Source organism: Siphateles boraxobius, unplaced genomic scaffold (genome assembly GCF_051911475.1).
Source record: "Siphateles boraxobius isolate OS27281-9 unplaced genomic scaffold, OSU_SipBor_1 8, whole genome shotgun sequence".
Lineage (NCBI taxonomy): Eukaryota > Metazoa > Chordata > Actinopteri > Cypriniformes > Leuciscidae > Siphateles > Siphateles boraxobius.
The window spans coordinates 21406441-21419917 of record NW_027509208.1 but is presented as its reverse complement, the minus strand read 5'-3'; the positions used below and the strand labels follow the sequence as shown (position 1 = coordinate 21419917).

The 13477-nt window shown below is 39.2% G+C and overlaps 2 protein-coding genes across 3 annotated transcripts; both read right to left on the bottom strand.

The window, feature by feature from the left end:
• Positions 1-4548: 4548 nt before the first annotated feature.
• Positions 4549-9080, bottom strand: gjd2b (gap junction protein delta 2b). Of its 2 annotated transcripts, none has more exons than XM_077219702.1 (2): positions 8554-9080; positions 4549-7540 (listed from the first exon to the last, which is right to left on the bottom strand). In XM_077219702.1, exons 1-2 carry the CDS (start codon positions 8622-8624, stop codon positions 6700-6702), a joined length of 912 nt encoding a protein of 303 aa, XP_077075817.1. In that variant the 5' UTR covers positions 8625-9080; the 3' UTR covers positions 4549-6699. The 2 variants fall into 2 exon arrangements, with proteins under 2 accessions (XP_077075817.1, XP_077075818.1); XM_077219703.1 differs by lacking the exon at positions 8554-9080 and adding an exon at positions 8129-8344.
• Positions 9081-10009: 929 nt separating this feature from the next.
• Positions 10010-13369, bottom strand: actc2 (actin, alpha, cardiac muscle 2). Its single transcript, XM_077220681.1, has 8 exons — positions 13330-13369; positions 12596-12740; positions 12168-12407; positions 11929-12013; positions 11681-11842; positions 11205-11396; positions 10463-10644; positions 10010-10382 (listed from the first exon to the last, which is right to left on the bottom strand). Exons 2-8 carry the CDS (start codon positions 12722-12724, stop codon positions 10239-10241), a joined length of 1134 nt encoding a protein of 377 aa, XP_077076796.1. The 5' UTR covers positions 12725-12740; positions 13330-13369; the 3' UTR covers positions 10010-10238.
• Positions 13370-13477: the final 108 nt, after the last annotated feature.

Sequence of the window (13477 nt, the reverse complement as noted above, 5' to 3'; positions counted from 1 at the left end):
ACACCTTATAGCCACATCAAAGGACACATTGTAAACCACTCAGAGCAACTGAGCAACCATAGCAACACCATAATAGCAATGTCCAAAACACCCTAACAACACTTTGCGAACCACTCACAACAACTTAGCAACACTACAGCCACATCCAGAGTACCATAGCAACATCATAGCAACCTCTCTAAAACACCGTTGCAACCACCAAGTAACACCCACCAGAACACCAAAACAACCTTTCAGAAGACCTTGGTATTCACCAACAATATAGCACCAACCAGAACAGCCTAGCAACACCCAATAAACCACTCAGGGATGCCTGAGCAACCACCTAGTGAAACAAAACACCATAACAATCCCCTAAAACCACTCAGAACACCTGAGCAACAATCTAGCAACATTATAGCAATGTCCAAAAACACCCTAACAAAACTCCACAAACCACTCATAACACCTTAGCAACCACCTGGCAACACTATATAGCGATGTCAAAAAACCCCTTAACAAAACTCTACAAACCCATCAGAACACCTTAGCAACCACTGTTAGAGGCTGTTCACACAGAACATTTTTCCGTTCCAATGCGCCTCTTGTGCATTGTCTTTCTATGTAAACGCTCTAGGCGGATGTTTATGACTTTTGCGATCGCGTCTCGCATCTTTTGCAGAGTCTCACATGAGCGCTACGTATTTAAGATGTCATATCAATTTAAAAGAACTTGAACTTTTACATGCAGCGCCGCTCATCAATGTCAATTCCAAAATAGTGGACCAATGAAAAGACCCGGAGGTTGGACAAGCATTGTAAGCTTTTGTTTACAGTAGCAAATTGGCATAGCAACTGTTTTATTTGATGGCAACTAGCATTAGCTTGTGTACAAGCCAATGGTATACCTTGTTTTTATATCTGCGTTGGAGGATGGTGTGAACCCAAACAGATCTCTGTCCTGTCGTTCTCTGAACAGCGACACACCAGATGTACTTGTTACATATTTAGAAGAATGGCATCTATGCTAATATTAGTCTGTCTGACTCATCCTTATCCAGAGGTTACCGTAGTCCTCCGGATCTGGTCCCTATCCAGATCAGATGCTGGACCTGCACCAAGACATGACCACAACACAGACCTGCTAGACAATGAATGCTTCGTCATCATGACAGCCATCGGCTCAGATCCTCAGCAGAGACCACAAGAACAAGTCAGGTCCTCCACACAGACCCTGGAGCTTCGGCTCCATACCAGCATGAGGAATCGATCTTCAAGCTGAAGGAACTGGTTCAAATCATTTGAATGCTACCGATCCCGATCTGAATTCTATGGAAGCTTGTTTCCGCACAGAATGAAAAATGAGGTAAACAGAGGTAATTACTTTTTATCTCAGAATTGCGTGATGTAAAGTTGCAATTGCAAGTTATAAAGTCAGAATTGTGTGATATAAACTCGCAATTGTGTGTTATAAAGTCAGAATTGCGAGATATAAACTCGCAATTGCAAGAAATAAACTAGAAATTCTTTTTTTCTCAGAATTGCATGTTTATATCTCGCAATTCTTACTTTATAAAACCCAGTATGGGATATATCAGAATTGCATGATATAAAGTCGCAATTATGTGTTTTAAAGCCAGAATTGTGATATAAACTCGCAATTCTGAGAAAAAAATTATTTTTATCATTCGAATTGGACTTTAGAATTGGAGTTTATATCTCACAATTCTGAGAAAAGATGTCAGAATGTCTCGCAATTTTGACTTTATAACATGCAATTGCAAGCTTATATATTCAGATTTTATAACACGCAATTGTGAGTTTATATCTTGGAATTCTGACTTTATAACACGCAATTCTGACTTTATCTCGCAATTCTGAGAATTAAAGTCAGAATTGCAAGATGTAAACTCGTAATTGTGAGATAAAAAGTTGCAACGATCTTTTAAAATGTTTTATTCTGTGGAGGAAACAAGCTTCCATATAATTCTGTCTTGTGATGCTGCCTGAATCATAATGACGTGTTTGTTCGTTGGCCAGAGGAGAACTGGCTCCCCGACTGAGACTGGATTCTCCCAAGGTTTTTTTTCTCCATTCTGTCACATGATGGAGTTTGGGTTCCTTGCAACTGTCACCTCTGGTTTGCTTAGTTGTGGATACTTAATATTCAACTATTACTGATTTGACTGAACTGACACCATTGGATGAGAACTGAACTGAGCTTGACGATGACATCACTGTTTATGAACTAATTTCATAATTGATGTACTTTACACAGTGAACCAAAATAATGACTGTTTATATTGTGTTTTTAGAGCTGCTTTACAGCAGAATTGAATTCTGTTTGCATCACTGACTCAGTATTTTCCTGTTTATCCCTGTAAAGCTGCTTTGAAACAATCTGTATTGTATAAAGAGCTGTATAGACAAAGGTGACTTGATTTGTTGAATTGGGATTGGAGTTGAACTCTGCAGGATAGAGGCCCTCCAGGAGCAGGACTGGACACCCCATCTTAACAACATCAAATGATACTCTTTATTCACAGTAGGAAGAAACAACAGAGCAGTCTATCTTAGAAGGCTTCACCTGGGGCAACCTGGAATTAAGTGTCCTGTTCAAGGACACAATGGTGGTAGCTTATGATTTGCCCCGTCTGGCCTTAGAATCCACAACCTTTGGGTTTTTAGTCCAGCTCTTTAACCACTAAGCCACTTCGGAGCTATTTTTACCACATAGGAAAGAAAATTGAAAGAAAATGTCTTTCTTTTTCTCTGTGTCTAGTAAGTGTGTCGCAATGTATTCTTTTGAGCACATTGTTTCTTGTGGGGACTTCATACATGGACAAAAATGTCTCTGTTGTTCTCGCTGTTGTGTTTCGTCGGCTGTTCTTGCTGACTGTGACTTTGTGATTCCGATGACTTTGCCGGAAATCCCTGTGACTGACAGCTGATGACAGGATCTCAGACCAGACGGGATTTTCGGATGCCTCAGTCGATGGTTTGGGCACATTGACACGTTTGAACTCTATTGCAGATACCGTGAAGTGTTTGGGATATAATATAACACTTGCTGGGCTCATGTCTCCCAGTCTAATGAGACCCTGATGGCCAATTACAGCGCCTGGATCATAAGTGGGCGTCCGATTGGTTTGTTGCCTAAATCACCTTATACACAGAACCTTATAGACATGACTGTGGGTTTTAACAATTACACAGCACTTTGCATGAGTTAGTAAAGTTTCTTTTTGCGAGAGTCTAGCAGTATTATAAACTGATACAGTAATCATGTATTTCTCAGTATCATCAGTAAAATACTGAAGCTCAAGGACACTTCCATCAAGGTTTGCATTGCACACTTTTGCCTTAATCTTTTATTAAGCTTCATAGATAAGGGGTGGAGGGGTGTCTGGGGGTTCTAAGCTTCAGCATTCCCTAACCTGATTTAGAGAATTATAGCTTGTGTCAGTATATTGAGCTTGAATTTTTCTAAATGCTTTCTAAGCATGGCACAGTACTGGGTCTGACTGAGAGCTAAAAATAAACCAACACACAATCCTTTGAATTGCTTAAATGTTCCACATTTGAAATGTTAATATATAGCTAATTTATTTGTATTTGGACATGATGTATATATAGTCTTACAGAGCAATAAATAAAAAAAATTCATAAATTCTATAAATATTTTAAGGCACACTCAATTTTTGTTTTTGTTTTGTGTGTGTTAGATTCAAATGACTAAACCATATGGCATCTGCAAACAAAACATGCTAGAGCTTTTCTACAAACGTTTTATTATTAGCCCTTTTAGAAGGACATTTTACACTCATTTCCAACTGTTTTCTTGGTAAGTTTAGTGAATCTTTACATTAACTATAAAATACCCACACATTATATTATATTATATTATATTATATTATATTCAAATTTCAGGTTTGTATATTATTTAAATTATTTATTAAATAATTAAATTAACTATGATGAAGTTCTACAAAATTTGATAAAAAGTAAATTTTAGGAACATTTTAAAAAAAAACTATATTATATTATATTATATTATATTATTTTATATTAATAATTGTAGTTAATATGATGTATATTATATTAATTATATTATATTATATTATATTATATTATATTATATTATATTATATTATATTATATTATATTATATTATATTATATTATATTATATTATAATATAATATATTATAATTACCTGCAACTAAATATAGAGCAAGGGTTTAAAATTGATACCTTATTTTATTTTATTTTATTTTATTCTTTTAATTTACATTCTACAGATTTAAATATTATAATAACATATTTTTTTATATTTTTGACCCTGACAAACTTTTTTTTGTAAATGTTTTTGCTTAAAGCGTTTTTGTGCTATTGTTCTTTTAAAACAAATTCCACTGGGTTTTATATTTTGTTATCTGATGCACTTGAGTGTTAATATACTTTTTAAATTGCCTTTATAAAAATATGTTATTATTTAGCTGAGCAAAGTTTTAAAAACAATGTGAATTGAGTTCTTTCATCATATTTTTATTTCTGCTGTACAGCAAGATTGATTCATCAAAGAAGAAGATTTGTAGGACTTTTTCAGAGAGGGGAAGTAACTAATGAGAGAAGCAGGGTAGGAGGGGACAAAGTGAAACTGTACAAGACACACAAAGCAACAGACTCCACTGATGTCCTGTCAGGTTGGACCTTCGCGGTTTGTGTTGTGTCAAAGAGCAATCTCAGGTCCCTGCTGAATTCCAAATTGATCTGTCAGGATGTTCGGGCCAAGATCTATCCCCCCCCCATCCCCCCTCTGCTGGAGAGTTGGCACTTTTGTGAGTCTCAGGCCTCTCCCAGTCTGTCAGCAGAGAGAAATCCCGGTATGAGGCCGGCTGCAGTGTTCAGCAGTTTCTCTGTGACCTTGGGACAGGGGTTACTCTGACATCTGCAGGGACCAGACCTCTGCTGTACAGTGATGTTGTGTTCAGGGCCGCGGACCGGGAGGAAGCCTCTGTCAATGTGTCAGCATGACTGAAGCTGGACAGGTAGAATTATGGCGCCCGGATCAAATTTAAGCAAGGAGGTTGCTGAACCAGTAAAAAAGGAGAAAGATAATAATACATGCAAGCATTTCAACTGACAGGAAGTTGATTCATCGGGGAGGATGACAGGGACGTCAATCCCATAGGAAAATGGCACTTTTTGCTGATGCTTTAGAATAAAAATCCCCCAAAAATCCTAAAACAATACAAATCACACAGCTTTTTTAGTCATGAATTCCATCATTTATTATTATAATTTTTTTTTAATCTCACATTGTTGCTAACATAATTTTTTTTCTTCTTTTTCTGAGAAATAGAAGCACCAGGGGAAATTAATCTCAACCCCTTATTTACTGATTTCTGATCAACTGTGTTTTCTATGTACTTCAAATGTAATATACTTTTCAGGAATGCAAAATATGGATGGATGATTTCTTTTTTTTTCCATTCCCTGACATCTCATTAAAGGGATAGGACGTCCTTTTTAAAGCAGTCCACACAAAGAGTTTGTGGAATTCATATCTCACGATAAGGATTACAATATACTATAATATGTATATATCTATGTACATATATGGCACTTGAATACATGAAAGCAATATATCTGTTTCACACAAATGAAAGCAACGGGCGCTTTGGTGTCAATAAATAAATAAATAAATAAATAAATAAATAAATAAATAAATCCAATACATAAATAAATAAATAAATAAATACATACAAAAAGATAGACAGTTAAGCGTTCTGCAGCATTGGCCAGTTCACCGGCTACCGATCTGCAAGTCAGCTTAAATATAACGGAACGATAACTTACGTTAAGGTCAGTGGTGCAAGCACAGGCAACCAAATCATTAAAGATGCCAGTCTATCTAAGAGAGATATGATTTACATACTATGGATAAACATATATGAACTGCGGTCTATCTAGTTGCGGTGAATAAACTGAAACTATCATATGTGCAATCTAAAACCAGAATGAATACAATATAATAAAACAAAAAATACCTTCACAGCACAATTCGGGTTTGTTTTGGCTTCTTTAAAATCCATATTTAGTGCAAAACATATTTAGGGTTCAACTGATCATGTGAATGAAGAAATAAATAAACATTGTCATAAACGTTCATTCTGACGAATAAAAAAGTTGCATCAGTGCCCTTGAGTAACTGATAAGGAACAAATTGGTCCATTTGTTCTGGTTGTCCATAACAGACAAATAATATCCATCTACCCCACCATGAAACAGGTGAGATGAACAGTTCACAATAACTTCTCTTGTATATAATCTAACGCCGTGGTTCTTCAGTTTTTTGCACATTGTAGATGCCAAATGGAGCCACAAATGAAAATTGGGTCATCATTTAACTCACCCTGATGTCGTTCTGTGGAACACGAAAGAAGATATATGAAAAAACAAAACAAAACAAAAAAACATCTCAGTGGCGTTAATGGGGTCCAATGTTGTCGACTTTCAATGCATGGACAAAGCAAACATCTTCTTTTGTGTTCCACAGAAAAAAAAAAAAGAAGGTCATATTGGTTTGGAAGGACATCAGGGTCAGTAAACGATCAGGCTCCGAGGATTGAAATGGGTGTTTCAGATTAGGGAAACATCCAAAACGTGCAACCTGGGGTCTTCCTGTACCTGGATTGAGCACCACATGAAGATAGCATTAGACGTAGGCAGAGTCACTCGACTGGGTGCGGCCGAAATTAGGCATGCTCATCCGGGGCAAGTCCTTGTTTCTGATCTCATATATGGACTTCCTCCTGGCCTGCACCCCCCTCACCGCCGTTTTAATTTTCCTCCAGCCCAGGTGATTGAGTTCCGCCAGGTTGAGCACCACGCAAATCCCGCTGACCGCGAACATGAAGACGAGGAACACGGTTTTCTCCGTGGGTCTCGACACGTAGCACTCGACGTCTTTGATGCAAGGGTACCGGTCGCACTCGTACACGGCGGGCACGTTGAATCCGTACAAGAAGTACTGCCCCACCAAGAAGCCGATCTCCAGCGCGTTCCTGAAAACCACTTGAATGATGTAAAACCTTGAGATGCCCTCTTGTCGTCTCATTTTAGATTTGGTAGTTCTCATAGCCGAATGAGGGATCTCTTTCACTTCCAAACAGTCGGGCTCGGATTCTTTGGTGGAGTTTTCGGTGTTCTGGAGTACTCCGTTCACAATGGTGTTTTTGATCTTTTTGCTGTCGTCTCGTCTCATTGAATCATCTTTGTCGAGGGACAGGTAGACCATGGAGTATCTGCGCTCCTTCTGTTTGGCCGACTGATGCACCGAGTATGTGATGAAGCACAGACTGGGAGTGCATACCATGATGATCTGGAACACCCAGTATCTGATGTGAGATATAGGGAAGGCTTTGTCATAGCAAGCTTGGTTACAGCCCGGCTGTAAAGTGTTACACACAAACATGGACTGCTCGTCGTCGTACACGGTCTCTCCGACTATTGCCACAATTAGAATCCGGAAGATCACCACCACTGTCAGTAGGATCCTTAAGAGACAAAGAAAGAAACATTTTAAGTTCATAGTGTGCCTGCTCCAGTAGTCAAGTAAAAAATTAAATAAAAGAGAAAAAAGAGAAAACAAATATTTCATTGAACACATCCTGTTAAATTTACTATTAAAAACTGGCAGTCCTAACCATATTGCATGAATGCTATTGATATGCTTGTTATCTGACAATGATAAAATATTTCAGTAACTGAATTTGTATAATGCTTTGTTCTTTGCCTATACTGATATGTAGTACAAATTGTTAAACAGATGAGCACATAATGATTTACATTTCATTATACGGACACAAACAGTAGCATTCACCATATAGTGTATATTTACCCACACAACACATAATGAAGGTACTGAAATAAGATATATCCAATAACCAAATATCATCAAATGTAACATAAAACACTCAAATGTGACTTCTGGCAACGTCCTTTTGACTGATTTTGACACATTTATCATCGAGTCGAATATAATACAGATTGTCACCGTTCAAAACGTCACTTTATAGTATTTCACAGTAAAATTACATGTAATGTCTGTTCATTTTTTAATTGTATATAATAAGATAACTTACAGCTAACCAGTTAACAGTTTTTTACTGTATCATTGTACATTCATTGGCTGTGCAGATTGATGCGGGGAACTGTCCAGTGCTGAAACTCTCTCCACAGGCAAACGCGCGCATCAAGTCAGGGCGCGCACAACATTTCTTTGAAAGCATATACGATCTGACATGGAACAGTAATCTTACCGATAGCACAAAAGCTTCGTTTTTCAAAATGTGCAGTAACAACAGCAAAAAAAAAAAAAAAAAAAAAAAAAAAACATTATCTCAATTATTCGAGCGCTTTTCTGTCCTTGCCAGTGCAGGGTACATTAAGTTCCAGTGGCCAATCGCCTCTATTCAGAAGGGTCACTGCGTAATGACCTCAATGTTTATTTTTTTTATCTTATATGTACTAAGCAATCAATAAACATTTTTCCACTTTTTCCCCTCACCTCCCGATCATAGTAGAGTGCTGTTGGACAGCCGCCTCCAGGAGACGCTCGAGAATTGTCCATTCCCCCATGGCTGTTCATTCGGAGACGCTACAACACAGAAGACCGTGTGAAATCAAATGCGAGCTAGTGTTCCGCGTCTATCGCTCTAAAGGCGAGTGTATATCGGGTGAATGCATTGATTAGTCGCTGCTGTCCACCTTGTCGTCCACGCCTCGCTCCGGAGCGCGCGCCCTCGTCTGAGGTCCTGATTAGTCTAAAGCCCTCCTATTTTCTGTCTTGCGAGCAGGACGATATATCGCTCTGAGCCTAAACGGAGGGGAGTATAATGTTTGGCTCGTGCTAATCCCGCTTTAAGTAGACTTCCCACTCCCCCTCCCCCTGCGTCACGCGCAGACAGGTTGTCGGAGAGAAATCAGAACAGCAGGATTTCTCCGTTTCATTATTCTCCGAATATGCCAGAGATGCACTGATTAATCCGTAATAAAATCATTGGTGATAAACTCAAATCACTGGGGATGTCTGTCTCCGGCTCACACACACCCACTTGCGTGACAGGAGGGGAGTCCGAAGCAGATTAGAGTTTAGTGTGTGCGCCCGCTCGATAATAAACAGGGCGCAAATCGTGCGGGGTAATTATAAGGCTTGAAATCCCGCAAAGAAATTAAGTCTAAATAGAGGTTTCGGCACGCCCCCTTTATATAGCACTGCAATTATGTTTAATATATTTATCTGTCACAAAAGAACTTTAAATGTGTTTTGACGACATTTAGCAAGAGGCGTCAAATTGCAACGGGTGTTGCGCGAGACCGATTGCGCTCCGAAAAGTATATTTATACTTATTTTAGTAAATATTCCAATTTAAAATAGTAGACATCCCTTTAATTCATTGTATTTTTCCACACACTGTTTAAAATTACAATGCTGTACGTTTTCTGTTCTGCAAAACGCATGAGATTACAAGCGCATCTTTTATAACAGCTGATCGAGTTGGTTAATCTGGACTCTTCACATCAAGCACAGTTCCATAACCCTCACTTGCACCCTCTTGTCGTGATGAAGGGTAATCAAACATCTATTTGTGGTAAAGGCCTGTTGGTGAACTTACAGTGGTGAGTAATCGCTTTAGGACAACCCACTAGGATGATGGAGAGATAAAAACAATTCATGACAAGCATGGGATATCCCTCCTAGAATTCAACTAGAAGTTGGGACTAAAACTGATGGGCAAGCAATGTTTGCATATATTTATAGCGCAGGTAAGATAAAAATAAATATTCTCATAAGCCTGAAGAGGGCATCTTGACAATGAGCTGCATTCTCCTCTGATCTCATTTGGCCTCCTAGAGAGCGGCAGCTATTTTAGACTGGGTGCTAATTGAAGTTGCAAATATGAATCCATCACAGCTAGCTTTTATGCAGACCTGTGCAAATGCTTCATGGAGGAAAAAGATGATTTCTTCACAAATTCCCCGGTTTTGTTTATTTAAAAACCAATAAATATTCACATACAAATTTTGTTCTGAACCAGTAAATAACTAAAAACAAATTGCACTTCAGTGTAAACATACTGTACAAGGAAAAAATACAGGCAAAATCTGCCTGCATGCATAACAGTCGGAGGTAAATGTTGAGGATTTCAGTTTTTTGCATCCATAACTAGTGTAATATGGGTCTCCTGGCACCTAGAAGCACTTCCTGTGGACGATGGATGGGCCAGCCTCATCGTATTCCTGCTTGCTGATCCACATTTGCTGAAAGGTGGACAGGGAAGCCAGAATGGAGCCACCGATCCAAACTGAGTACTTGCGCTCAGGGGGAGCGATGATCTGTGTGAAAGAAGACACGTGATTATTACAACAAAAATAAAATAAGACCGGAAAGCTGAATGACTGAATAAATATTCAACCTTGATCTTCATGGTGCTGGGGGCCAGAGCTGTGATCTCCTTCTGCATACGATCAGCAATACCTGGGTACATAGTGGTGCCACCAGACAGGACATTGTTGGCGTACAAGTCCTTACGGATGTCGATGTCACACTTCATGATGCTGTTGTATGTGGTCTCATGGATACCAGCAGACTCCATACCTTTGGTAGGCAAAAGAAGTAGTGAAAACTATGAAAAATAAAGCAAAAAATAAAAGAAAATATGTTTGTAGATTAATTTTTGCTAGCAGCATGTAAATATTTGGATGTGACTACATGACACCCAGACAGCAAGCCCACATTTGGTACATGTCGAATCCACATGTACCAGATGTGGCCCGGATCTGGGCCGAAACTATGTTCCTGTCTGGGCAACTATGTAGGCCTACTATAAACAGAAAAGTTTTTCCTTTGCATTTTTCGCGTACAGATGATAACATTGATCCTTCACACAGATCCCTGAAAATTGCTAAAAATACCATATTATCATGCCAGGCCAGTAGTTGGCGATGTCACTTTGTAAAGAAATACTACGTGCCTACAGACTGAACACGTGCACTTTGAAAAGAGTTTTCAAAAGATGGCATGTTCAGGCCCCCAAAACGCTGTTGTCGTGTGTAAATGAACGGCCAAAACGAATAAAAAGTACGTGTTTTTAGCTGAAAACAATGTTGTGTAAACAGCCCCTTAGACACTGGTAAAATTAATATTATATCACCCACCAATGAAAGAAGGCTGGAAGAGGGTCTCGGGACAACGGAAACGTTCATTTCCGATAGTGATGACCTGGCCATCAGGCAACTCGTAGGATTTCTCCAGAGAAGAGGAGGAAGCAGCAGTGGCCATTTCATTCTCAAAGTCCAGAGCGACGTAGCACAGCTTCTCCTTGATGTCTCGCACAATCTCACGCTCAGCTGTGATAATTTAATTCCATTTAACAATATATTATAATATATGGTTTGATCACTCACATTGTAAAAAAAGTATATGATCAATTAGTTGTGACAACTTGTTTTTACCTTGCTTTAACTCATCAAAATAAATTAAGCATTTTTCAACTTTTTTCATTCAAAGTCATTCAAGATTCAACTAAAAGTCAGTTTAATGTAATTTAAGTTGAAATGACTTAAACATCCAAGTGGATTGTATTTAAAAATTTAAGGCAGCAACTTAATGAGATGGCATAGTTTATTCATACCAGTGGTCACAAAAGAGTAGCCACGCTCAGTCAGGATCTTCATCAGGTAGTCGGTCAGGTCGCGACCGGCCAAATCCAGACGCATAATGGCGTGGGGAAGAGCGTAACCCTCGTAGATGGGGACATTGTGAGTCACACCATCTCCAGAGTCCAGCACAATACCTACAAACGACAATTTGTTTAACGGTTGTTGAGAAACCTAAAAGGAGTGAAGTATTTAAATGCATGTATTCGCAAACAGCACTCACCAGTGGTACGGCCAGAGGCATACAGTGACAGCACAGCCTGGATGGCCACATACATGGCAGGAACGTTGAAGGTCTCAAACATGATCTGTAAAAATGGAAGCATTTGTAATAAATTTGTAATGAAACATTTGTAATATTTGCGACAACAGGGCGAGTAAATGAGCTAATTTTTGGGGTGAATTGTCTTTTTAATTTTGTCATTAAAGGTGTACAATATGGGAATGTTCAAGCAAGTTTACCTGTGTCATCTTCTCTCTGTTGGCCTTGGGGTTAAGAGGAGCCTCAGTGAGAAGGGTTGGATGTTCCTCGGGGGCCACACGCAGCTCATTGTAAAAGGTGTGGTGCCAGATCTTCTCCATATCATCCCAGTTGGTTATAATACCGTGCTCGATTGGGTACTTCAAGGTCAGGATACCTCTCTTGCTCTGGGCCTCATCACCCACGTATGAGTCTTTCTGTCCCATGCCTACCATGACACCCTGTTAGAGAAGAGAAGATACCAATATTTCAGTACTGTGTTGTATTTACATTTATGCATTTGGCAGATGCTTTTATCTAACATTTAACTTAAAGTATGCCAGTTCTTGCATTCTCTGGGAATAGAACGCATGACCATGCCATTGCTAGTGCCATGCTCTACCGTTAGAGCTAAATATCGTGATTGTACCTGGTGGCGAGGACGACCCACGATGGAGGGGAAGACAGCGCGAGGCGCATCATCTCCGGCAAAGCCAGCCTTCACCAGGCCGGAGCCATTATCACACACAAGAGCTGTGGTCTCATCGTCGTCACACATGGTGTCAGCTGGGGTTCTATATGAGGATCAGAAACATATCTGAACATGCTGCGAACATCGAAGTCATTTGCATTCCTGCCAGGCTCAATCGTTCTCTTCAGAATAGACCACCATCCCATCTAAGATTCTTGTAGTACACTCTTATAAATAAACATTCTTTGGTGACATATGGTTCAATGAATAATCCATTGAATCTTTCCATTGCACAAAATTTTCTTAATAGTAGAAAAAGGTTATTCCTTCACTCTGAACCCCAAATGGTTCTTCTATGGCATCGCTGTGAAAACCACACTTTGCAAATTTTTTTTTTTAAAGAATGTAGTTCAGAGATGCGGACATGCTCATCTTTGATTGACTTATCCTCATGACAAAGTTTCAGAAATAAGAACATTAGGCCTAACAACATTTCTGAAACTCAAAGTCAGCAAAGTATTCTTAACTGACAACTCTTAAGCCTCTGAAATGTTTGTTTAGCTCAAAGTCAATTATTTTCATTATAATTCCAGCGATATTGCAGCAGAACTCGCCTAGTTTAAATCCTGGTATTCAGAAGATCATCCCATTAAATGATGTCTGACATTTCTGAAAGCTTTAGCTGTACTTACCAGATCAGCACCAGGAGCTGGTTCCCTTGGAGAGTGAATAGACACCGCCTTGAGAAACAGCCAATTTATACTCCACGAATGGCCCGGCGCCCGCTGGACTTCCCTCTCCTTATTTGGTATCCCGAGCGCCATTGAGGGTGGAGTGGCC

Bases quoted from the DNA above. Each gene is read 5' to 3' on its own strand.
- actc2 (XM_077220681.1), bottom strand. From the start codon at position 12,724: ATGTGTGACGACGATGAGACCACAGCTCTTGTGTGTGATAATGGCTCC. The intron at 12,408-12,595 runs GTACAATCACGA...CTTCTCTAACAG, and splicing joins TGGGTCGTCCTCGCCACCAG to GGTGTCATGGTAGGCATGGG. The intron at 10,383-10,462 runs GTTGAATATTTA...TCTTTCACACAG, and splicing joins CCAGCACCATGAAGATCAAG to ATCATCGCTCCCCCTGAGCG.
- gjd2b (XM_077219702.1), bottom strand. From the start codon at position 8,624: ATGGGGGAATGGACAATTCTCGAGCGTCTCCTGGAGGCGGCTGTCCAA. The intron at 7,541-8,553 runs GTGAGGGGAAAA...TTGTCTCTTAAG, and splicing joins CACTCTACTATGATCGGGAG to GATCCTACTGACAGTGGTGG.